The sequence below is a fragment of the Thunnus albacares genome, chromosome 17 (genome assembly GCF_914725855.1).
Source record: "Thunnus albacares chromosome 17, fThuAlb1.1, whole genome shotgun sequence".
NCBI classification, from domain to species: domain Eukaryota; kingdom Metazoa; phylum Chordata; class Actinopteri; order Scombriformes; family Scombridae; genus Thunnus; species Thunnus albacares.
In genome coordinates, this window is record NC_058122.1 from 3,297,905 (window position 1) to 3,324,277 (window position 26,373).

General features: G+C 38.7%; 2 protein-coding genes across 7 annotated transcripts in view; one reads left to right on the forward strand and one right to left on the reverse strand.

Annotated features, from left to right (window-relative positions):
- Nucleotides 1–866: 866 nt before the first annotated feature.
- Nucleotides 867–26,373, forward strand: part of cbx1a (chromobox homolog 1a (HP1 beta homolog Drosophila)) — a 35,405-nt gene continuing 9,898 nt past the window's right edge. Inside the window, exons 1-4 of one of the 6 annotated variants that reach the window (XM_044330498.1) lie at nt 867–1,089; nt 2,420–2,588; nt 7,929–7,996; nt 8,287–8,704. In XM_044330498.1, coding sequence (XP_044186433.1) covers nt 8,308–8,704 — 397 coding nt within the window. In that variant the 5' untranslated portion in view covers nt 867–1,089; nt 2,420–2,588; nt 7,929–7,996; nt 8,287–8,307. Of the gene's footprint in view, nt 1,090–1,592; nt 1,692–2,419; nt 2,589–7,511; nt 7,673–7,727; nt 7,823–7,928; nt 7,997–8,286; nt 8,705–16,830; nt 16,936–17,190; nt 17,334–26,373 lie in introns of those variants that run through there. The other 5 variants (XM_044330495.1, XM_044330497.1, XM_044330496.1 and 2 more) reach the window with 5 other exon arrangements.
- LOC122966349 (neoverrucotoxin subunit beta-like) lies at nt 9,691–14,676 on the reverse strand. The gene is made up of 5 exons (XM_044330501.1): nt 14,597–14,676; nt 14,025–14,183; nt 13,401–13,574; nt 12,264–12,310; nt 9,691–10,491 (listed from the first exon to the last, which is right to left on the reverse strand). Exons 1-5 carry the CDS (start codon nt 14,656–14,658, stop codon nt 9,962–9,964), a joined length of 972 nt encoding a protein of 323 aa, XP_044186436.1. The 5' UTR covers nt 14,659–14,676; the 3' UTR covers nt 9,691–9,961.

The window sequence follows — 26,373 nt, forward strand, 5'->3', positions numbered from 1 at the left end:
TTGTCTAAGTATGAGGCAATAGATCCGTGCCACAAAAAGATTGTTCCTACCAATTTGGGAAGAGTTCCTACCCCAAGTAAAGCAGTCTCAGAAGTATTGGATTGGTTGCCATGAAATGTGCTACCAATTGGCACAAAATTTTAAACAGGCATTCATGATTTCCAGATGATGTATCTTGATGGCTTTAGTAACTTTTGACTTTTTTCCACTATGACGATATGACATTTGTGGTTTGAGTGAATCAACCCAACAACTATTGGATGGAATGTCCCTTGGGATGAACTGAAACAATATTTTGCTTATGTTACTGCAGTGCTAATGGAAATCCTATTAGCCCTTTGTATTTAGTGCTAATAAGCAAATGTTAAGATGGGGGAAATGGTTATGCCCTGAGACATTATACCTTATAAACATCAGCATGTTAGCAGTATTATTGTGAGCATGTCTCTGAATAAGACTCTTCACAACAAGATGTTTTGAAAGCCAAAGGCCTTAAAAAATATGTTCTAGGATCAACATAAAACAAATATTAATCTAGATTCTAGTTCTAGATTGCTGACACTACATTATATGCAACCAGTAGTGAGGACATCAGGAGTGACACAGGACCACGTATAGACAGATGACACAAATGGGTAGGGGATAGGAGGGGTAAAGTGAGAATAGTAGAATGGGTGAGGGGAGAGAAATACTCATATTTCCTTGGCCCAGGCAAGATCCTGAATTCTCTAGCATGATCAACACTGAAGCAAAAAATAGAATATCATGATCGATTCTTAACATCTCTCTACTCAAGGAAGGACTTTGTATGTATGTAGGCTATGTATGAATGTCCTTCGCGTATCTCTTGAACCGTTCATCCAATCGACTCCACACTTGGCGGGTGTACGGCTGGGGACCTCTGCGGACTGACTCTACGGTGTTTTCATTTACGTATGCAGCAGCCCTTAAGGTGCAGCGTTTCAGTTGACTGTGGTTCACTTTTCCTGCTGGATGCAGGTGGATACAATCAAATTACAACCAAACTCTTCTTCACTTCACTGAAGTCAATGACCACGACCGGATACAGGAACAGCACCCCAGCGTATGGTAAGTTTACCATACTAATTTACTTATCGCGGGCAAAATACCTCCGCTAATTAAATCCGTTCTCTATTTCCTTACCGCGGTGATTCGTTTGATTATTTTGCTGTGGCTGGCTCTATTAGCATTAGCTCTGCTCCTCACTTGCAATTTTGTTTCATTAAACTCAAACACAATACAAACGCTAATTTTATTAAGTTTTAATACTTTTTCAGGCGACAAAGTAACTATATACATTCCTAATATATAGTCAGTTTATGCACACAACGCCTATTTGGAAATTTGTCCCGACGTGCTCACCGGTGTAACAGTTTGACTGGTCTTTAAATTAACTGGTGACGTCCGCGTGCCTGACAAAGATGTGTCCTGGGCGTGGCTTGTTAGGACCCATTGTGGACTAACCAGGAAATAAACAATCCCATTACTTCGTCTTTGGTCCTCATTGGGGAAATCGGAGTCTGGACTCGTGGATTAAAAAAAGGAGCACTCGTGCGGGATTCGACAGCTGGAGCTTTGATCGTTACAACTTTTCACATGTGATGACTTTTGATGCAAGAGGAGATGACAAACCGCGTGTCCATCTTGTTGTGACAACATGAAGAAACGCTGTACGATAATAAAACCGTAATGCTTCTAAAATCCTTAAGACCAGTGCTTGTGGTGTTCGTACGTTTATTCCACGTATTGGCAAACTAGCGTGCATTATCACTCTATCAAGCTATCAGTCGCTATCTCTCACTATCGCTGTCTAATCGCTGTCTTATCTCCTCACAAACCCACAAAGTTGTGACAAATTGACCAAACTTGTATAGACCATTCCACGCCCACACGATCGTTTTCTCCGTCTGTGCGTTTACAATTATCGGTCCCTACAACTTTCATGTCTAATATCGATGATTGAGTTTGCTTGATAGTACAGAAATTCGTTGTGATGAGAGATACAGTACATAGATGTGTACAAACACTGTATATGTTTCTGGCCTTTAACATGAAACCTGATGCTTTATCTGTAGGCTGAACATTTCATAAATCGACTTGACATCAGAGTAATAACGGTATATGAGACAAACATTAAGGCTGACAATAAGAACAATTTGTAAACTATTTATTGATATTTGCGGTGTTTTGAACAGGCATCGACACAGTCACTCGACTGTGTTCGAGCCGAGTGTATGAGATACATGTAACGTTATGTTTCTCTTGTACGCTGTATTAAATAGTTCTCAAATCCGCTTGAAATCATATTAATCACGACATATGATACTCACAATAAGAACGGCTTATTGACGTTTGCAGTGTTTTGAACAGGCATCGACACAGTCCCACACTTTGTCAGTCCTCTCCTCTAGCGTCCTGTCGCCATCGCAACCACAACCTCACGCACGTGGATTTCGAGAGAAGCCAGGATCCTCCTAGTGGCGCTGGCAGCCTGTGGCAGTCTGTCGGCAGTTGAAAGACTTGCTGTCAACTGAGGGGACAAATTTCCTGGTTTGTTTTCACGACAGGTCAGCAGCACGTCTGTTTTAGGATGGTTGTTTCGAAACTATGTTCTATTTTGGGTTTTTTTTGTTTTGTTTTTTTAATAACTTTATTAACAACAAAAGCAATGTTATGAATATAATGTTTGCCCAAAAGACAGCAATTTCATCAAATTATCAACCTCATTGTTGTTAGACTCTACATTCAAAAAGAAGACCATACCATGTGTCAAGTGGCAAGGAAGTCTATGGAAGTTGGCATGTTTAACAGGTACCTACCTGAAATAATATTACAGGAGAGCAAGAACCTTAGTCCACCACATTGATCAAACACATGATTGGGAATAAAAAACTAAGGGGAATTATTATGGACTAAACAGTATTTTAGCAAATTAATCTTAAATATACTGTTAATAGTTTGAAAATATAAAACATTAAAACCGTTTTCTGAATATTGTCTAATAAGGGTTTTCCTCCTTACATATTCTGTCTTATGTTTCCAAATAAATTTGAATAAGAGTGAGTAATTAGCTGCACATGTATTCCGATAAACATATAAAGTCAAAACTTGATACACCAATCTAGATAAACCTTCCGCCTTAGAAAGTAAAACACGACCCACAACGGAGAGGTCTCTTTGTAATCTACAGTTAAAAATGAATTTTGACCTTTAAACTTTTGGTGAAAAATTCTGAGAGATTCTTTCATCTGGAGATTTGTTTATAGTGATTCCCAAGCATTTGACAACTTTTTTTTACCTTTATACCATTTACTGAAAGGATATCAGAATCGTGTATAGTCATTATTTTAGGCTGATCTTTGTTAATAGTGAGGCCAGATGCAATTGAAAACATTTTTAAGGCACCTGTAAAAATGGGTACTTGAAGCTCATTTTGAAGGAACAAACAGGTATCATCAGCCAGCTAGCTAATGGTTAGAGTATCGTTACCTATGTTAATACCCTCTATGTTCATGCAATTGACAGTAAACAAATTAAGAAATTCAGCAACAATTAAAAACAAAAACAGCGAGATAGGGCACTCTTGTCTAATCCCATGTTTGACATCAAAATGAGGAGAAGTGCCGTGTGCTAATGATACACAACTATTAATGTTAGTATAGATTGTACTTATGATATTCCTGAAGTTCCCTTCAAACCCAAATTATTGTAAAGCCTCAAAAATAAAATAGTGTTCAACGGTATCAAAAGCTTTGTAAAAGTCCAAAAAGTTACCAATTAATTCTGGGTAATCTACAATGTCCAAGACAAGACAGATAGCCTATTATTTGAAATGTGCCGACCTTTCATAAAACCTGAGTGTGTTGTAGAAATAATTTCCTCTAAACGTAATTTTAATCTTTTACCATGCAGTGTAGCAAGTAAATTGTAGTCCAAGTTAAGCAAGGTTATACTTGCTAACTTATTATTTTTGGCACAATCAACGGACTTCCAATAATGTGTTTTAAATCCTCCCAAGAGGTTATATAAAATTTGTAAGGTAATCCATCTGGACTGGGACTTTTATTCTGTGGCATTTTTGTAATAATAGATTGTAGTTCTTCTAGTGTAGTTGGACTTTAACAGATTTCACAATTTTCTCTGGAGATTTTTGGGATAAATGACTTTACTTTAAAAAAAAAAAACATGATAAGCATGAGGGTCAAAGGAGGAAGTGTATAACTTGTGAAAAAAGTTATAGATAAACGAGGAAATGGCCTTTTCATTCTTAGAAAGACTGTTATCAATATATAATGCAGAAATGTTCTTTGCCTCACCACATTTTTTTCTCCAGATTAAAAAAGAAAGAAGAATGTCTTTCCCCATGTTCTAACTTATGAAAGCTCCTTTTGCTTTTGTATGGAAAAAAGGATCTAAATTTTCCCTTAATGAGTGTCTTCTTTCTTTTTCTTCATTACTTGTTGGTATATTTAATATATCATTCAAATCTTTTATATCGTCAACATAAGCCTTGTTTTGATCGTTTCAAATACTGCTTCCCAAATCATATTGAGAGAATTTGACATTCATATTTAAATAACTCCCATTTTAACATTGTTGTAACTTCAGACATTGGCTGGAATTTAATAATAATTTGCCTAATACCTGAGCAATAAGCTGATTGTGGTAGAAAGGAAGAATTTAATTTCCAATATCCAGGTTTGTTGCAAAGAGTAGAATTTGAATTTGAGAAAGAAATATCTATTCTAGCAAGGTCTGTCAAAGGAGTAGCAGTAATATTACATGTTTGAATAAAAGAGGTCAAATTATCAGAAATAAGCCACAATTCTAAAAAGGATTTTTTGTTAAATCTGCTTCGTACCACGTAAAGAGGTGGATCATGAGGGTGTAAAATTATTAGAGTATCTATTAAGGATAGCCTACCACAAAAATCATATATAACAGGGTTAAAATTATCTGGAGCCTCATTAAAATCACTGCCAGTAATGATGGATGCTGAAGGACATCTGTTTCTTTATTGCAAAATTTTATAAGACAAAAATTGAAGGAGTGTAACCTTAGAGTTTCTTGCATTAAAACCATACATTCACCATATTTAATTGCCACTAAAATCCACCTGCCAGCATATGAAACATCTGTATACAAAACCTCCCATTAAATTAAAAAAAGGTGAAACAAAATTAAAACACCCCTTGAAAATATAGAACCATGAGAAAACATAGTTTTTCCTCCCCACTGATTACACCAAAATGCTTAATCTTTTGAAGAAGAATGCATTTCATGACATCCTTATCCTTATTTTGATCACTACAAAATAAAAATAAAGCTTTTCTTTTATTTAGATCTCATACTCCCTGTACATTAAGAGAAAAACAAGACAAGACAAGACAAACAGTGCTACTCAAACAGTAGGTTTTGTTGTGAAAAAGGTTGAGAGAAATGCGCAAAACTTCAATTCAAAAGCTCAACTTTTACATTAAGCAATCAGTAAAGAAACTGACCAGAGAGAATTAGAGAAAACTGAATCACATTAGAAGAAGGTAAAAAGAAAATATATCTCCATAGATCGATACTTTACATAGATATTTTTTATCAGTAAATGATAATGCAAATACTCCCAGGAATGTATGAACAAAGTTAAGATTTAAAGCTATCCCTCCATAAAAAGTAAAGACCAAAAATTATCCTCATGCCATCTTTCGTTTTCAGAAAAAGAAAGAAAATATGTAGCTTATTAGACAGCCTACATGCTTTAAAGTTAACTTTCCCCAAACAACTGCTTCTGCTTAATCATACAGTCACTTCATGTCAAGTCCTCTACAGAGACCTTCTTACCAGCAATGATAGCAAATAGACCACTGCTCTTTTGTTTTGTTTCCACCACCAGTGGCCACAGCTTGGCTCATCCTTCACCTGCTGAGTTAAGTCCTCCAACATCTTTATTTTTTTCTGCTTGAGAATCTCAGAGTTTTTAACATCAGCCCAGGAGAAACATGGGAGAAAAGATCAGTTACAGTCATTTTAACATTTTCACCCTCACACTTGGGAACCCTGGAGATCTTCAAGTTCCAGGGCCTGGAATACGCATCCATGTCATTCATTTTTTCCATTAACTTCTTATTTTCAGTAGACAAAGTATTAATTTGCAGCTCCAAAGGATCCACTCCTTATGACAACCCCCTACCTTCTTCTCTGCAGCTTGCACAGAAACAGTTTGGATATTCTTCAAGTTTTGGAAAACGGTCTCCTCTATGGATTCCAGTTTCTCCATAAATCAGCGCTGCGACTCAGAAATCTCATTAATTTCAGCAAGCAGCATTGGAGGGATCCTCATGGCGTTGTGCCTTTTTCAGTGGGATATTGCTATGAGAGTTTTAGACTTCTTCAATAGCCCCAGTATGCTGTTTGGCATAGTCACAAACCCAATGGAGATTTTCCATTGCCCCTTCCACTTACATTTTCTCCCCAGTAATGTTAATCGACATGTCAGCGGGGTGAGTTATTTTCTGAAGGTTGGGATACCAAGCTAGCAAGCAGACAATGGTTAGCCAATGGTTAACAGTGTTAGCTTGTTGTAGGCAAAGTCTGATAGAAAAAAATCGAGGAAAAAAAAGGTCAAGATGGGTCAAAGATTCAGAAACCAACCTCAACGCATTGTTCTTAACGAAAAGAAAAACTACTTACATAGTTCTTGTTCTTGGGCAAACAAATTCAAGCTTTGAACGAAAAAAGATTTGCCAGTGCAGAAAGCGTCTCACACTGGCACCATCTTGGCTCCTCCCGTCCCCTGTTTTACTTTTTTGTATTCAATCAATCAATCAATCAATCAATTTTTTTTTATATAGCGCCATATCACAACAGAAGTCATCTCAAGGCACTTTTCACATAGAGCAGGTCAAGACCGTACTCTTTAATTTACAGAGACCCAACAATTCCCAACAATGACAATAAGTATTGTACTTATTTATGCTATTTCTTCTGCCCAGGAGGTTATGATTTGCCTGCTTTGAAATAAAAAGGTACAAAAATACACTCTTTACTAATCCTTTTATTATTATTATTTATCGTTTTATTATTGTAAGAGTGAAATTGTTATGTACACTTAATTGCATAAACAAAGGTTTAAGCATAATTGAGCAAACATAAGGTTAGTAACATGTAGGTTACTTTATACATAAAAAAAAATACAGAAAAAAAGTTGACTTCACGTTGTTCTCACAATTTTATTTGACTGTGACAGCAGTAGCGTGACAACTGACATTGACATGGTGAAGTGGTATAAAATGAATATTAAAGCATTACATGAAAGAGTACTGTGTTTTCCGGTAGCCTACTGGTTAAGACACTTGCTGCCCAAATGTCAGCAGTTCGAATCCATCAATGGAGTCTTGTTGCATCTCCCTCTGTTTTCTTGTCATATCTACGTGGTCCATGTAATAAAGGCATAAAATTTGTCCCCATCCTAATTTACAGCAAGTCTTTCAACTGCCGACAGACTGTCAAGGGCTGCCAGTGAGGTGCAACTAACTGCCACTGAGGTGCCATTACTTGCCAGTGTCACTGGGAGGATCCCAGCCTTGCAGTGGATTTCACCAGTTAGCCTAATTCAAACACGTCAGCCTGCATGATGAGTCGACGCAACTGAAAAAGTGTATTTCCCCAGTGTTTTGAAGCATAATCTGCACTGTTTATCATCTGTTTATAACGAAGGCCCACTTTCTCTGCCTGGGAATGTTGGTTTTGTCAACCTTTTTCTAAGTAAAATATAACTATTAATAATCAAACTATTAACGCTGTAAAAGTAAGTAAATGTAAAAGTCCTGCATTTGTTATTTTACTTAAAGTGAAGAGTTACAGGTTTTATCAGCTCAATGCACTTAAATTTACACATCTAATCTTTGTTGCAGACCACCTTTGCTGATTCTAGAGGGCTCTGTATGAAGTTGAAATTCTGAATAATTAGTATGGCTGTCTGGTAAGTGTTAACACATAAAATTTTCAACTGACCGTATGTAAGCAATTTGAAGTGTGATTATAACCATCAGTTTCATCTTCCACTGTGGAACATGGACAGTAGTGTGCATAAGGCTTGGGTGGTATCTATTTTTTAATACCTTCCTGACATTTCACTGGAGTATATGGTATATGACGGTATTTGTGTTTAAAAAAAAAAAAAAGATAAATATGCTGTGATACCACCCAAGCCTAGTGTGCTTTCAGAGTCAGAGTTTAACCACTGACTGTGACATCTAATTTTTGTTGCAGACAACCTTTACTGATGCTAATATGCCTAAAGATAGTCGTGCCAAGCGGAAGCGGATGCGGGAGGCAAAGCGCCGTGCACGTGCAGCTGAGTCAGACGAAGCACGAGCTGCACGCCTGGCAAGCAATGCTGCACGCAATGCTAAAAGGAGAGCAGAGGAACCACCAGAGATACGAGCGGAGCGCCTGGCAAGCAATGCTACGCGCATTGCTAAAAAGAGGGCAGAGGAGCGCTGGGAGCGTGACCTTCAACATCACACACGCATGCAAGAGGAGTACTACCTTGCGCAGCTAGCAGAGCGCCGGGCAAGGGATGCCGTACGCTATCAGCAAGTGCTGGCACGACTGGACCAAGTGCACCATTACAATCGCAACCTCGCACGATATGATGATCCTAACTTCTTCCAAGAGGAGCTTCAAGGTAATTACATCTCAAAATTGAGGCCTGATTGGTTTAGTACCTCTTAGGCTTGATGTTGTTAGCAATGGCAACAAGATATGGCTTGATCTGTGCATGCAAGTTTTCTGGGCCAATAAGAACCCCCTCAGAACTGGATTAAAGGAAATTTATGAAAGTCTCTCACATTTTCTTGACATCTAGGCCCAACCAGACAGGACAGATGAGAGAGGTTACTGGGTTTTATGAGGAGAATACTGTCCTTGTAACAATGAAATGCAACACTGTGTGCATTGGGGGTGTGCCCGAATACAAATATGTTATTCAGCAAAGCACAAATAGTTGTTTTTTCACAAACATTTATTTCATACAAATATTTTTTAAATTATTTGTTTTCGGGAAGAAAAAAAACATGTCAAATACCAGTTTTTAGGTTGGTTACACCATTATCTCAGTCTCTCCCCTCTGCTCCGCTGTTACATCTATCAGCATGTCTCAACGAGGGGAGTCACATCCACCTGCGACATGACACACATTTCCTTATTTGGACATCACCCCCAGAGTTGGGGGTGTTCCCCAGAGATAAAGCTGAACCACTGACACAAGCAAGGTGCTTTCAAGGGACTCTCCATAACCTGTTGTTCCCATTCTCCTTTCCACAAAGTTAGGTTGTAAAAAAATAGGCAATAAATGAAAGGTGCAAAGCATTAATCACCTTTGAAGTTCTTCTCTACACGTTATATGCTGTGCTGTCTCTGAGTTATGGGTGTATAAATAAGTAGAGGTCTGTCTGTACATTTGCAGTGCATTTGGTATTAGCTCAGTACTCAGCGCAGTCATCTATGATCTGGGAGACTTGAGTTCGAGATCGGCTGTGGGGACCTCCTTCATAAGATAATTTATTCACGAACACTTATTTCAGCACTTTAATATCCTAAAATTAAAAGTGTAATAAAAACAAAAAATGGATTTTTACACCTATTTCCATTTTATTTGAATACAAATACAAATATAAATAATTTTCCTGCCACAACAAAAATAGATACAAATACAAATACTGGGCTCTCTGCACATCCTTGGTCTGCGTATGGTGTGATTGAGAGAACCCAGAGGCACTCAACATGTTATGGAGGCTTAAGGGGAGACACTGTCAATGACTGAAACCAAAAGACGATCTAAAAATTCACTATCTCAAGTAGCTATAATGAAGTTTTACTCATTTCATTTAGTCATTTTTCAATTTTTACAACTAGTTTTCCTGTCTGCACCAGTTTCTAGTCACTAATGAGTGCACAATAATGCAAAGGAAGAAGTCCCCCAAACCCTGAATGCAGGGTAGAGTGGTTCAGTGAAAGTGGATTGGAAGGTGTGGAGGTGGATCAGTGTGTCAGAGGAGACTCTGTAGAAGGACAGAGTGCCAGCAGGCCAGTCCAGATACACTGCTACTCTGTTGGGACCATGGAAGGAAGTTGTAGATGCGACTGTGCCCTTCCCGTTGTGCCAAGCAGTGCTCTTGTTGCAGGCTAAACACCAGGACTTGTCATTCCAACCAAGCAGAGAGCCATCCTCCCGTCCTTTCCTGCAGATCCCTCTATATGTCACTCCAACAAAAGCTGGTCCTCTCCACTCCACCTCCCAGTAACAGCGCCCCGTCAGGCCATTTGTACATAGAACCTGACGTCTATTTTCAAACCTCTCTGGGTGATCAGGATATGGCTGCTCCTTTGTTGCTACTGTCATCTGTTTGTTGTCTTGAGACAGGAGGAACATCTTGTGTGCTGTGTTTGGGTCCAGTGTGAGTTCACAGGCATCTGGCAGGAGGAAAAAGACACTGTCTCAAGTTTAAGTGGACCTTAAACTGGAAATTAGAGACTAATTATTTTAGTTGTTCCATTTGAAATGACAAGAGATTTTATTGGGGCTAAGGAGGATTATTTTCAGGATCACGTTTTCCTTGGATTTTGAACATTTGATTTTCTCCCCGCCCGAGGTGACAATAGAGTTAAAAACTAATTTGTGCCAAGAGGTAAGGGATGGATAAGATTCACTGTAAGATGCTGAAAGCTCTTTTTCAGGCTGTCAAAGCCAACATACTTCTTAAAAGCTGCATGGAAATCAGGGACAGCAGTGTCTATGGCTGGCAGGCATATGTGGTGGCTGCCATTTCTTAACAAGCCAAAAACTTGCAGCCATGCTAGTGGCTCTGTGCGCTGAAGCACACTGATAAATGCTAACGTCAGCATTCTAACATTCTCACACTGATATATAGCTGGTATGATGTTTACCATAGGCATCATTTGTGCCAGTCCATCTGCTACGTAGATGCTGAGATATTTGACTGGATGAGTGAAATATTTGACCTGTTGGTGGTGGTAGATGAGAAGTCATTAACTCATTAATGACCAAAGCCAATGAGATTCACCCCTGGACTCCATGGATATATGTATCACATTTCATGGCAATCTGTCCAAAAGTTGCCCAAATAATTCACTAAATCATTATGTATTGCTTGCATCATCATAAAATGGGGGCACTATATATAAAAGGCACTACACTGTATACCTAATATGGATGCTGGAGGGGTACAGAGGTGAGAGGCCTATGCTGCATGCCTTCGGCCGCTGAACTCTACATCAAACTACAATCTCAACCAGTGCTCAGTGGCGAAATTGCTCATACCCATGTTTCATACCCATATATAAAAATGGAATTATTCTTTGGTTTGAACACAGGCCTGGTGGTGTGGTCATCACTGAAATTCTAATCCTGAAAATCTGAAAATAGATTAGGTAACAAATAAAGTGCAGCTAAGGTTTTGAAAAATCCTCAGGCTTGTATCTTTGTTTTGCTCTCCTGGCTTTAACAGGATATAACGTGTGCTAATGAGTTTGAGGAGTCATCTTCTAAGTATGAGGCAATAGATCCGTGCTACAAAAAGCTAGATTGTTCCTATCAATTTGGGAATGAGTTCCTACCCCACACAAAGCAGTCTCAGTAGTATTGGATTGGTTGCCATGAAATTTGCTACCAAGTGGCACAACATTTTAAACAGGCATTCATGGTTTCCAGATGATGTATCTTGATGGCTTTGGTAACTTTTGACTTTTTTCCACCATGCTGACATTTGTGGTTTTGAGTGAAATTGGATAGAATGCCCCTCAGGATGAACTGAAACAATATTTGGTTTAAATAACTGCAACACTAATGAGGTTCCCATCAGCCCTTTGTAGTCAGTGCTTATTAGCAAATGTTAAGATGGGGGAAATGGTTATACCCTGAAATGTTATACCTTCTAAACATCAGCTTGTTAGCATTATATTGTGAGCATGTATCTGAATATTCTTAAGATATTAAGATTCTTAATCAACAAGATGTAAGCCAAAGGCCTTAAATGTTCTAGGATCAACATAAAACAAATGTAAATCTCAAAGTTATAGATGGCTGATGATACATTATATGCAACCAGTAGTGAGGACATCAGGACTGTGCATAGAAAGGCCACACAACAGATGGAACAAATGGGTAGAGGATGGGAAGGGTAGAGTGAGGATAGTAGAATAGGTGAGGGGGGAGAAGTACTCACATTTCCTTGGCCCAGGCAAGATCCTGAATTCTCCAGCATGATCAACACTGAAGCAAAAAAAAGGGAATATTATGATTGATTCTGAACATTCTACTCAATAGACAGTTAGTTCCAAACTACTCAGCCTTCAGTTGTTCATTAGCATGAGTGGAAGAGTGTGGTAGCTGTCAACAATTCTGAAATAGCAATTTTTCCAAATGGTGTTCTGTTGGTTGTTTTGGTTGGTGTTGGCACCTAAGTAAACTAGGAGATCCCACATTTTTGCTCGTGTTTCAGCCCTCTTCATCTCAATCTGGTGTGGTTGGGTACAAATCCAAGCCTTGTAGGGTCAATCCAGATGGTCTGATGGTCTTTACCCTGCTGCTGCTCAACCTGCGTTGCTAGAACTAACATTACAATTTATAACATTAATTACAGTGCCTACACTGCAAAAAAACAGCAACTCGAACCAGCTCTCCTTTAAACACAAGCTTGCTCATGTATTTGCTATTGGTTCAAAGCCAGGGAAAAGATGGTTCTGAATATAATTCTCAAATTGCAACTTCAGACAAGAGCCCCTTTTTTACAGCCTGTTCAAGGCAGGAATGCTGTACCTTTATTCCGCCTCACTGTTCTGTATAAAGGTTATGGACACAGAATGGGGGGGCAGAGTTGCTCCGCCAGTAAGCTGGGTAGTCACAGAGCCACATCGACTGTGTGTATAAAAGGTACAGCTGACTTGGTGGGAAAAGGAGCTGAAGCTGTTGTGTTACACGTCGCACCTCTGAATCCAGAATGCTGGCATGCTATGTAAAATCATACATTATACATGATAGCAAGCTTTTTGCCCCACCTCATGTGGCCATTCAGAACAGGTAGGCAAAACTTTATCCTTTAGGCATGGTCAAATGATACTATGTACAAACTAGTTCATTTCAAGCACAATCATTCTTTGAAGCACACAGGAAGTGCTTCAACTCTGAGAAGAGTAAAGCAATGAATGTTAACAATAAATGAGACTAACACAATCACAGCTAACATTAGCTTCCACTAGAAATCAACCACTGTTGACCATGAACTGAGGATCTCCAAAACTGAGCAACTTATTGTGTTACCAGGAAGCTCTGTAGAGGGAATCAGCGAAAGAACTGTTTATACCTGAGAGTATCCAGTCTCGACTGCGGATTCTCCTGACCAGCAGAGAGCAGGCTCACCCCCAGGTTTCCTGGATGATTGTAGCTCAGGTCCAGCTCTCTCAGATGGGAGGGGTTGGAGCTCAAAGCTGAGGCCAGAGAAGCACAGCCTTCCTCTTTGACCAGACAGCCTGATAACCTGCAGAGAGCACATGAAAAAAAGTCCATGGACTTCATCACTTTCATGCTGGCATGCTGGAATTCTGATAAGATTATTGCTATGTAGAAGCAAAGGTTCAGGAATACTGACCCAAGTGTTTCCAGTCTACAGTGTGGACTTTGCAACCCAGCAGAGAGCAGCTTAACTCCTGAATCTTGCAGGTCATTGTTACTCAGATCCAGCTCTCTCAGACTGGAGGACTTGAAAATGAGAACCTTGGCCAGAGCTTCACAGCCTCTCTGCGACAGGTTACACAAATTGAGCCTGAAGAATAATTAGTAAGAATTCTTTTGCTTGAAATTGGTTTTCCTCAACCTGATAGCATTTGGCTTGAGTTATGACATTTTAACAAGATTATTATTCATCTTCAGAGATGTAATGGAAACAGAAACATAGTAACAAAAACTGTATTAAATAAAGTGAAGTGACCTTAGAGTTTCCAGTCTACAGTGAGGACTCTCCAGTCCAGCACAGAGCAATTTCACTCCTGAATCTTGCAGGTTGTTGTTACTGAGATCCAGCTGTCTCAGACTGGAGGAGTGGCACCCATTGTGACAGCATGCCTCTGTTAGCTCACAGTATCTTGGTCTAAGAGAAAAATTGGCAATTAAAAAACACCTAATAGAAATGCTATATGCATACTACATAGAAAAAGTATAGCAAATGTACTGTAGAGCAATAACTGTTATTTATGCTATTATATAGCATGTAACATTGTTATGAAACTACAATGGTTTGATTCAGGCATGTGGTTTCATAACTATATACACCATTTCTACAAAAGTAAGTACATCCTGCAGGTTAAAATCAATTAAAAACAAAAACACAATATTATTAATCATAGTGCTGCATTGGCATTGAATGCCTGGTACATCTACATTGCTAATCAAATTATAACCCTCCTACATTTTAGCATTTTCGTTAAATCCTGATAATGTACGCATTTATAAAGCCAACTAAGTGTAAATTATTAATTAATAAATAATAATAATATACTGTACGATGTATAGAATTGTGGAGAACTTTGTTGGAGAGGCCTTGGTCCCTTTTTTATATATGGCATCTTTTGTTTTGGGTTGTCACTCAGGTCCAGCTCTCTCAGATGGCAGGAGTTGAAGCTTAGGGCTGAGGCCAGAGAAATACACCCTTCCTCTGTGACCAGACAGCTTGACAACCTGCAGGTGGCAGTGTATCATTAATGCTTGTCTATTTTCTTCTTAGCTCTGAAGTTGGATGATACCCCTAATTTTTTTCTGACTCTTTTGCTTTGATGTCCATTGTTTATCAAGAACATGTTTCAAATTTGTAATTTTACACCAAAGAGCAAGGTCACATTACTTAAATTATCAGTTAATAATAATAATCAGTTAATTAAATGACATTGCACTGTAATCTTACAAAATACATATACAAAACTGGATGTACTGTATAAAATTGATGAGAGCACAGAAGCCATCATTAGGAGATCTCATGAGATTTTTTTCCAGAGGCAAAACTGCATAACATACATACAACATAATTTTCTCTGGATAGCAAAAGTAACACTTTCTTTTTGTGTAAGTTGAATTATTATGGGGAGCAATCAATTTAGGCAATCATGTATTGGCCTAAACAGAGTGCTTTAATTGCAGTATTTGCAGTAGTGAATTTATTGTCCACATGTAAGTTAGAGAAACAACTGAATGCAAAATTTCAATTACATAAAGCCATTGTGTGTAGGATTTGAATTATTTCTGACTTTGATGCCTCTTATTGGTAGTATCAAAAAACAACAGTCATGTAAAGCACTTCAGGGGAGTGGATAAAATACTGTGGTAAACAGAACAAGGCTTGACGTTCTGTAAGTTGATATAATCCTGCACATCTTTTGACTAGATTCAGGAATACTGACCTGAGAGTTTCCAGTCTACAGTTTGGACTCTCCAATCCAGCACAGATCAGCTTCACTCCTGAATCCTGAAGGTTGTTGTTACTTAGATTCAGCTCTCTCAGACTGGAGGACTGCGAGCTGAGAACCACGGCCAGAGCTTCACAAGACAGGTGTGAGAGCTCACAATGGTTGAGTCTGTTTTTAGAATTAGAGAGAGTGGGATAGGAAATTCCACAAAATAATGTTGGTGCATAAAGTATTACAAATATAATTCATGCATGTGTTTAAATAATTTAAAACAAGTTCTTACAGTGCAGTTGTTGAGATTTTGACCAATGGCAGCATTCTCATAAGAACCTCCTCTGATTTGGAGTATTTTTTCAAGTCAAACACATCCAAGTCTTTTTCAGAGGACAGTAACACATAGACCAGGGCTGACCACTGAGCAGGAGAGAGATGGGCTGTGGAGACGCTTCCTGTTCTCAGGTAATGTTGGATCTCCGCTACTAGAGAATAGTCCTTCAGTTCATTCAGACAGTGGAATAGATTGATGCATCTGTCTGGTGAGGGATTCTCCCTGATCTTCTTTTTGATGTACTGCACTATTTTCTGGTTGGTCTCTGTGCTGCCTCTTGTCTGTTTCAGCAGGCCTTGTAAGAGATCCTGATTTGACTTCAATGAAAGGCCCAGGAGGAAGCGAAGGAACATGTCTAGGTGTCCATTCGGACTCTGCAAGGCTTCATCCACAGCTTTCATACAGATCTCTGTTGCAGATGCTTTTCTGAGAACCATCTGCAGATGTTGGAGAAGTGTTTGCGGTGCAGCCATCACATTCTTGCTGTCATTAAAGAGTGACAGGACCACAAAAACAGCTGCCAAAAACTCATGAATGCTCAGATGTACAAAGCAAAACACCTTGTTCTCATTCAGCCCATCCTCTTCTTTAAAGAGCTGTGTGAACACCCCTGAGTACACAGATGCTTTGCTTAAATGAATGCCACTGTTCTTCAAGTCTGTCTCATAAAAGATTAGATTGCCTTTCTCCAACTGGTGGAAAGCCAGCTTTGCAAGTGACTTGATGATCTTGATGTGTTCATTTGTGTCATACTTTAGTGCAGTCTGTTTGATCTGAAACACCAGGAATTTCGTATACATCTCAGTCAGAGTTTGAGGAATTTCCTTTCTCTCATCCTCCTCTAACATTTGCTCCAGAACTGAAGCAGTGATCCAGCAGAAGACCGGGATGTGGCACATGATGTAGAGGCTTTGTGATGTCTTGATGTGGGAGATGATTCTGTTGACGATTTGCTCATCTCTGAATCTCTTCCTGAAGTACTCCTCCTTCTGTAGGTCAGTGAACCCTCTGACCTCTGTCATAATGTCAATAAAGTCAAGAGGGATCTGACTGGCCGCTGCCGGTCGAGTGGTTATCCAGAGGCGAGCAGAAGGAAGCAGTTCCCCCTTGATGAGGTATGCCAGCAATTCATTCACCAACAGTGGCTCATCAACAGAACATTCTTCCTTGTCACTGAAGTTGAGCTGAAGGCGGCTTTCATCCAGCCCATCAAGGACAAACAGAAGTTTGAATTTACTTTTGTCATAGTTGGTGTTTCCTGAAGCCTGTAGTTTTGTGAAGATGTAATTAAGAGCTTCCTCTGTGATATCTCTAGTTTCCCTAATACATTTGTGAATGAACTCTGCAAAACGAAACCTTCTCCCCTTCAGTAAATTCAGCTGGCGGAAGGTGAAGGGGAATGTGAGATGCACATCTTGATTGGCTCCTCCTTCAGCCCAGTCCAGGATGAACTTGTGCACCAGGAATGTTTTGCCGATTCCTGCAATCCCACTGGTCAGGACTGTTCTTACTGGTATGTTTTCTCCAGAGGGGTGTTTGAAAATGTCATTGTGCTGAATTGATCTCTCAGTTCTTTCTGGCTTTCTTGATGTCATCTCAATGTGCCTGACTTCATGCTGCCTGTTGACATCCATATCATTCCCATCTATGATGTATAGCTCTGTGTAGATAGCGTCCAGGAGTTTCTTATCCTTTTGCTTTGACAACCCCTCTGGTATACACATGAACTTGTTCTGGAGGTTTGACTGGAGCATGCATTGGTATGATGTGATGGGTCGTGGAGGCTTTGGTCTTTGCACCAACAAATCTGTATCAGATTTGTTGGTGTTAGAAGTCACACATTGGGTGTGCCCAATACACATTGGGTGTACAAAACACAGGACCGGGGTTGATGTACTGTGTCCATGTTTTTATACTTAAGGATACCAAAACACTTGGATAAGGTTAGGGAAAGATTGTGGTTTGGCAATATACTGATTTTTTTTCACTTCAAGTTAGTTAAAATCGAGCCATCTTTCTCTATATTTAACCAAAACCACAGTTTTTCCTAACCTTACCCAAGTTCTTTGAATGACCTAAACATAACCAAAACAACATTTGTTTTGCTTTAATGACAAGAGTGGATATTGTAGGTAAACAAATGAAGAATGTTCCCATTAAGCATATATGTTCAGAATGGACATTTTGCCTTGCCAGTGAACAGTTACTGATTTGTTCAATATAAAAGTTTTATGTTATGTTTATTTAAAAAAACAATGAAAAAATAATGTATAGTCCAGGTGGTTTTACATTTTCTACATAGCATTTTCGATATGCAAATTTATTATATCTATTTCATTTTATAGGAATGAGGTTTGACTAGCCCCCACTTTTCTAGCTACCAACTGAACAAATGCTTATAACACTATAGAAAACCTATCTTGTTATAGGTGCTACAAATCTGTTACACTATTATTTAAAAAAAAAAAAAAAAAGAACTAACAACTAAAATAATTCTGTGCATAGCCGGGAATAAAAACACTAATATTATAGGGCTAATTCAAAATAATGTGATGCATTGGTTGTCCCTGCACCAGCCATGTCAGATACTTGTATTATGAACTTCATCACTGTTTGACAGAACTTTGAGATCTGCAAAATTTCAGTTCATCACTGAGATCCAATCAGATCAGCCAACAAATTGTAACAAATGTTAACCTACTAGTTTAGGACAAAAATCTGAGGGGAACAGTAAAAATTCATAAAACACCCAGAGCGGTGGTGTGGACTAGAGCAAACTGGAGATTCCAGCAAAAAACATGAATGCATCCATGATACTTATGTTTCCAACAGTTTATTGTGGTGAAACTAAGGACCAGTGATTCTACCATTGCTGGTTTCATCTGTCTGTTAAGGTAGTGGATTTCAGCTTTTGCACATTATGGAAAATTGATGACTCTGGAGAAACATGATATCATAAAGATCTGACTGTACGCAAAAAAAGACATGGACAGCAGAGCAGACAGTGCAATAACATGTGATTCTGTACATACTACACTGGGTGTCTGCATTCATGGACATGTTCTACACATGTAGTAGGCAAGTTTGTAGGTGTGAACAGTCCGTGCTGGCATAAAGTACATCTGAGCAGATAATGTAAGTATTTGCAAGTATTTGCAAATTTCTTGTTGCCAAAAAGTTATCCGCCACAGACTGTCCTGCTCCCCCCCAGGAATCCAGTGCTAAACAAAGCGGCACACAAGAGCTTTGTTTTTTCGCATAGATGAAATCATTAAAACAGCTGCTAAATGGCCAAACTCTAAACTGAAATAACTTTACCTTCGGCCTGAGCACCAGGGGCAGGAGGGTGAGGAAGAACTGCCTGTGCCTGTTGAATGGAAGAAGCTTCTGTGTTCTCTGAAGTGTCTTTAATGTCAGTGGCATCCTCTGAGAGAGAAAGGCAGAGATAGAAAAGAGAGAGAGAGAGGAAGTTTAGAGAGGCCTTCCTTTTTGCTCATAATGATGGTAAACCAGGTACTGAAATTATTCAGTTGACCAATCACTATGATCCGCCCTCCTTAGTTCCTGATGGTGGCAGATTTATCACTTGAAATTTGCAGTCACTTTTGAGACAATGGATGTTAAATTCCACATTTCTAGCCAGCAACCATGGATTTTGTTGGCTGAAATAATGACTGTCTCTAGCAGGTTTTATCAGCTGCTAAACTCTAAGTTCATTTAAAATGAGAACCCTGTAAAATAATTGCAGTTATTTCAAACTTAATACTATCTACCACAAGTTTGGGTGGACTTCTCCAAAACGACTGAAGAGCAGGACAGAGCTATATTGTTACTGTTACTCTAAACGCTGATACACTAGCATCTTGGCTCCTACAGTTTGGATGTTCCAGTCCTGAACCAGAATGTATACTTACTACAAGTAACCTATTTTGTAACCTGTACCCCTACAAAATAATGTAGTTATCCAATGTTATGCCCCTTGTCTTTGGAAATAACTTTAGGTTACTAGTCTAGGTGGTAAACTACTTAGCTGGGCATGCTAACATTTGCAGCTTTCATTAGTGCAGATAAACACACAGTTCACTACATTCCTACTTTGCTCTTGCATTTTTTGTTTTTTGACCGCTAGAATAAAAGGCACCACCCTTCAAACTCTTTAGATACACCACTGCAGCATGTGGAGAAATCCAAAGCTTAGGCCCACCATGCCAGTTGCTAAACTGTTCAGGCAATTGCTGTTAGGGGTTAGGGTTTTGGCTTTGTTCCAGCTAATGTCCTATAATGTAAATCTAAGTTGTAAAAATTCTATCCTATAGTTAATTTCACATTAGCAGATGGCTAATGTGAAATTAACTTGGCAGGGGAGATCTTTCAAGGACTTACCATTGGGTGTAGAATCACTTTCTGGAAAATGCTCCACTAAATCATTCCTGCCGATCTTCTTAAGAACTTCCACTGTGATTCGCAGAGCTCCAGGAAGGCTGTAGGTTTGCACCATCTGATCCACAGTGTCCTGCCTGTCGGCTTCCTCCAGCCAGCTCTTTGGGATGCCTGGGAAGCCTTCTACAATGCCAGTCTGCTTCAAGAGCCACTGGAAATGCTTGAGCTCCTCATTCCCCAAGTCCTGCAGAACTCCTAAGAGGAGCTCCACATGTGACGCCATCACTAATCCCTGGTCACATGTGAAGAGAGTTAGAGTATCAGTTACTTTTTACTAACTTTAAATCCCTCAGAACCATCTGACGATGCCAAATAGTTGCAACTCTTCAGCCCTCACAAAAGTTAGTGTTTGTTTATAGGTTGGCTTTCCAGCTTGATTATTTGAGAAAGTAAAATCTGCCCTTACCGTTCTCATTAGGTAGAACAATTTGAGCCAGCAGATAATGTGAATGGCTTGGATGAATCTTTCTTGCTGTCTGGACATGCTCTTGACAATGGTATTTCTATTTGAGGCAAAAGCAATTATCCCCCATGGTTATGACCAGATGTTGATGAGCTCAAAGAAGTGGTTTGTACATTGTACTGTCTGACATAAATCAAATGTGTTTGTTGTAGTTTTTGCAAATAGCCACAATCAAAGGCAGAGTGAGAAGCCCGCCATCATAGAGAGGGGGAAAGATACAGTATTGTTTAACTATGGGGATAATGGAGCACATTTTCAGACTGCCTCTCCTGCAAGGGGTTCATAGTGTTGCACTCATTTCTTCACATGAAAAGTGACCGAAATAGTTGTTATCACAACTTTTTGCTAAAAAGAAAGCTAGAAAAGCGACTATGATGAGCCCTGGTAACCTGATGTCTCTAGCAACCTGATGTCATCAGGTGGTTTTATTGAGGTAAATATGGTGAATGGCCATGCGTAATGGCACTATGCTCTGGCACTTCTCTAATCACATGCTGCGGATGTATCAACAATGGAGAGGCTTCTCATACAGTATAAAGCAGCTGTGGACAACAGATATAGCAAGAATCACCCAAATTCATTTACAGAGCAATGCTAACTGATTTACTGACTTTCCTGCCTTAACCACATTAAATGCTATTTTCTATGCCGATTTTGGTTAGAGAGTATTTAACTGAAATAACTTTTTTATATTTCAAACATTGATTGGTTATTGCCAAACAATTGCAGCAAGTATTTAGTTTGCTCTTGTTGATAAAATTTTGTCAGCTGATTGACATTGCACCAGAAACAGATGTGGTTCTTATTTGCTGCTTGAGCCTCCTACCTGTTTGCCTTCTTCTACCTTCTTCCACTTGTGCACTGTGCACTCTGTGCTCTGTGCCAATGTACCACACAGACAGGCAAAGTCAGTTTCAAGGTCAGGAAAATACCAAACAGTCGGAGCTTTGTTTGTACTGGTCACTGCGCCTCCACAAAAATAGGGCCCAATGAGTTTTCATACTGATTCAAGATTCGGGGAGTGTGGACATTCAGTGTAGGAAAGAAAGGAACATGGCCATGGACCATGCACACTAGAGACTTCTGCTGACCAACCCAGCTAACTTCCTGTTGGCTCCTTGCTCACTTGAATGGGGATAAAATATTTTTATTGTGTGGCTCTTCTAGACTTTCCAAATGTTTATGGACTGGATGGATCAAATTCTGATAATAAAATAAATCATTTTGCGGAAGTTGTTTGGCTCAAAAAAAAATGTATTCACCATTTTACAGCCACTTCTTTTCCAATGATTGTGTGTGGGGAAAACTGATTTTTGGGCTAATGTGCATAATGCGATTGTCCTGGAAGTTGTAATTACATGATTTGGCTACTATGTCAAATGTATTGGGCCACAGGGATTCTTAAGACAACAACCAAACCAGATTCTAACCAGACTAATGTGCATTGCTAACTGACATTAGCAATGCACGTTTCCCTGGTGTATGTTTGATTGGTGGCTCAGTCAACAAGCTAAAGTTCAGGACAAGACGTGTTCTTGTCTGTAAGTTAGATAAGACGGAGACTTTAGCAGGAAAGCTAATGTGGGTTGTTGTTCAGAATCTGTGGCTCTTGTGTTGTGTAGCAGGATGCTATCAGGCTCAGTGTGATTGTCTGCTCTGCCCATGTTATTGCTTTCTGATATTTTGTCAAAAGAGAAAACAGGACAAGTGATTTAAATTCGCTATTGGATTTGCCAATAGCGAATAGGAAAAGGAAAAGCAGCAATGGAAATGCAATTGGGAAAAAGGGAATCGCCCTTTTAAATGCCTGATTATAAGCTGCATTCTTAATTCAGTTTACAAATTCAGTTATTTATTTCTCTTTTTAAAACTGCATTTTCAAATAGATTTTGAAATTAAATTTTTTATTTAGGAATTCGTTAATTTATTTTCAAATGATGTTTTTATTGACTATTTCCAAGTTGCTTTTGCAAATCATTCTTTAATTTGAACAATGTATTGATGGATAATTATTTCATTTGTAAATCCTTTTTTAATTCCTCTTCTTAATTGTACAATTAGTTATTAATAATGAAATGCTTTATTACTATTTCTGTGACCCTTGTGGTCCTCCATACTGTGGTGTCTGCAATGCGCCTGACAGCACTGTCATGTTCACTGCAGCAATTTTACACACATAAACTATATAGAAACTAAAATCATACCCGGTGATTATATGCACAGTATTAGAAGATATTAAAATCTATTAGCGTTCTGTTCTGCAATTATTTGTAAGATATGTTTGTTTAAGTTAAGTTATTTGATACCATCTTGGATTTCTACAGCTGATGATAATTTCACCAGTTACTTAAAGTGGTTGAGGTGAAAAGGAATCAGTATATTCATGCTTAATATCGGGGAAAGACAAGCCAGACTTTGCTGAATCCTGCCACATCCTGACATTATTCATTTCAGCAGCTGCTATGACCTCCACAACTGACCCTCTCCTTTGCGCTCCAGGTGAGGCAGCACTGATGAAATGTTGAGTGGACTTTGATTTAATATTTGAGTTGGCTTCTATCTTTTAAAATTGAAAGATGCTTATGGAATAGTTATGGCTCAAGCATACAAGTACAAGTACAGATAACACTGCTGGTTTGAATGTTTATGATAACGTGGATCTATAATTAACCTTTGATATTAAGTGAAACTAAATGTGTGACAGGATTATTATACAATCTGGCTTCAATTCACCACCTCACTATCTGCGTCGCCAATTTTCCCTGTCTCCAAAATGATCGTATGCCTGGCTCAGAGTTTATGTACAGGTGCGCACATTATCCCATCAAGTTTGTTTTTATAAGTCACAACTTTTGTTTGGGAAGTGGTGTACGCCTCTTTCAGGCCCCATTTTGCGTGTACATAACTGTTATAAATGAGACCCCTGGACATGTTATGTTTTGTTTGTACTCACTTGAGACACTGTGGCACAGGCCTCTGCAGACTGGGAGGTGCACAACCATGCGCCCCAACAACTTGTGGAGCCTAGACGCTCAATGTCACTTTTGGCTTATTTACCATTAGCTGAGCACAATATTGCTTTGTTCTACACAGGTCTAAGAAATTAATACTCTTCAACATAGTTAAAGGACCCTACCGGAACAAAGCACCAAGTTACACAAAAGGCAACAAAGGCTGGCCTCAGCTGCAGTATCTCAGGTGTGTTGCAATGCAGGAAGAAAAGCTCGGGTTAACTTCTTACCCAAGTCCTAATGTTAGACTGTCTTACTCTGCTCCCACCCTGCACACCTAAGGAAGGGGCAGCCTAGTCTCAAATGAAGAAATGTGTAGTTTAAATGAATATGTAGTGTGGTTTTAGTTCATAGGTTTACTCAGCATCAAGTTCACTTTGGACTCAAGCCAATACCAGATTTTCAGAATAGAGCATTTCATGGGATCAAACAGAGCCTTTGATCCCATAAAATTTACTTAACATTTTCATTGTATGATGACATCATAGTCACAGTCAGAAAATCTATATTATATTTAGTCTACTAAATGGTAGCCAAATTATGTAGGCTATTAAAGAATTTGAAGTAAAACAATTTCCTGGTGAACTGCAAATTAACCCTTTCAGGTTTTTTCTTTAAATAAAGTGGGTTTGTCTTGCTGTACTGGGTGTGATTTATATAATTTCTGGACAGAATGCTTGCCTTTAACTGTAACTGTAACAACTCTGGCTTTTTAGGAGATTTTAACACTGACTGAACACAAGATTACATACAAAAGTTTTATATTTTTTTAATGAGATACCAATCCATCCTAAGACTCTTTCTCTCATCACTTAACCAAAAGTGACAAAGGTAGAAATAATACTTAATAATGTACTAAAATCAAAACAAATAAGCCAGATGTTCTTTTAAGGTTATCATTATTAATATTATTAGTATTATACATTTCAATATAAATATATTTTCACTGACCTGACAATCCACTGTGACATTATTAGATATAACATGTTTAAACACTGTTGACTGTTACAAGTAGAAGCCAAGAATGGGGAACTGAGTCCAATTCCTTGCGTAGTTTTAACATCATCTCTTGTCTTCCTCTTTCACTGAGGAAACTGACTTAACTTGTAATCACAGCAGGCTGTTGTTTAGTAGGCTGTTGTGACTGTTTGTTCCAGTTCATGAAACCATATTTTAAACTCCCCAACTCCTGTTTGTAATGCAAGCTACTATAAATTTGTCACCATGATATAAATATAATAAGATATAGATACTGATATATAGATAAGATAAAGAAGATGTTGGTTTTCAAGACCAATAAACTTGAAAAATCAGTTTAAAAGCCTCTTTAACTGGTTCACTTTTGTATGACTGTAAACTTTGACTCCAATAAATTTAAGAAAGAAATATTTTCAACTTTGAAACAATATATCAAAATGTGTTTGGGGGGGAAGTGCCTCTATGGCAACAAGCCTGGACCCCTTTATGCCCTCCCTAAAATGCAGTGGGCTTATATCTCAGGAGCCAAGGCCAGCCAGGACTCCCTCACTGTACAAAAAAACATTTTAATAAAAAGATTTCGTAATTTCTTTTGTCAACAGGCACTTTGTATTTTGTGTTTGTGGCCATGTCTTCCCCATTATTTACTTAGTGTTTTTCTCAAATGAGCAAGCAGTGTCCCTCTGGGTTGTGCTGCTGGTAAATGTCATACAGTCTGTGTGGTCAAACATGGTGTTGCAGCCTTACCGAGATAAGAAAGGTGAAGCAGGCATCCTTTGATTAAAAAATAGTTAAGTATCAAGAAATCATTTTCATGTTGCTGTAAAACTTTGACTGGACAGGTTGCACATTCTGACTTCATAGCAGATAATAGAAAGTAAACAAATTAAATGAAACAATAGGGTTGCTAATGATATCACCCCTGACTTTTTTTATTTTTTATTTTTAAGCTGTGCTGTATGAGTAATGACCTTAACGTAACTAGAATACTGTGGGCCTTTGTTTTTGTATGTCATGCATATAGATAAGAGTGTTTAAGTTATGTATTTGAGACATGTATTGATACATACACATAAAACCTTAAGATTTGTGAATTTTTTTATTGTTCTTTTCTCAGTTTCCAGCACTAATCTGTACCTATAGCATATATGTATCAGAGTATAGGCTAAGCTTTGTAGGCTACTGTAGGTTATATAGTTTTGTATGCTAAGAAACACAGTAAAACATATCTAAGTGTCTGTATGTATCTCTGATATGTGCATTGTTTCTTGTTTGTATAAACATAGATGTATTCTAAAATGTTTGGGGGTTTTTGTAGTAGCTACACCACAGTAGAATGTACAGATTTGAAGGCATTGCCTTTGTTGGTAAAATGACACATTACTTTGCTTTATTTATTTACATGATGACTTGGCTTCTGAACCTCTCTGCTGCTAAAATGAGCATTTATAGTTTCAGGGTTAATTTAACTGGCCCCTCTGGTCCCAGTCTGGCCCCTGTAGCAGTGTGCAGTGTCGCTAGTAGTATTTGCTGTTGCGGTTGAAACGGGCAAAGACTTCACCTCCCACAATGCTTTTTCCCCACAGCGCTTAGGTAACTTCCGGTGGTGCTGTTGGCGGGCAGAACGGGATCGGTGATGTTGTAGCGACGCTGAGGCTATT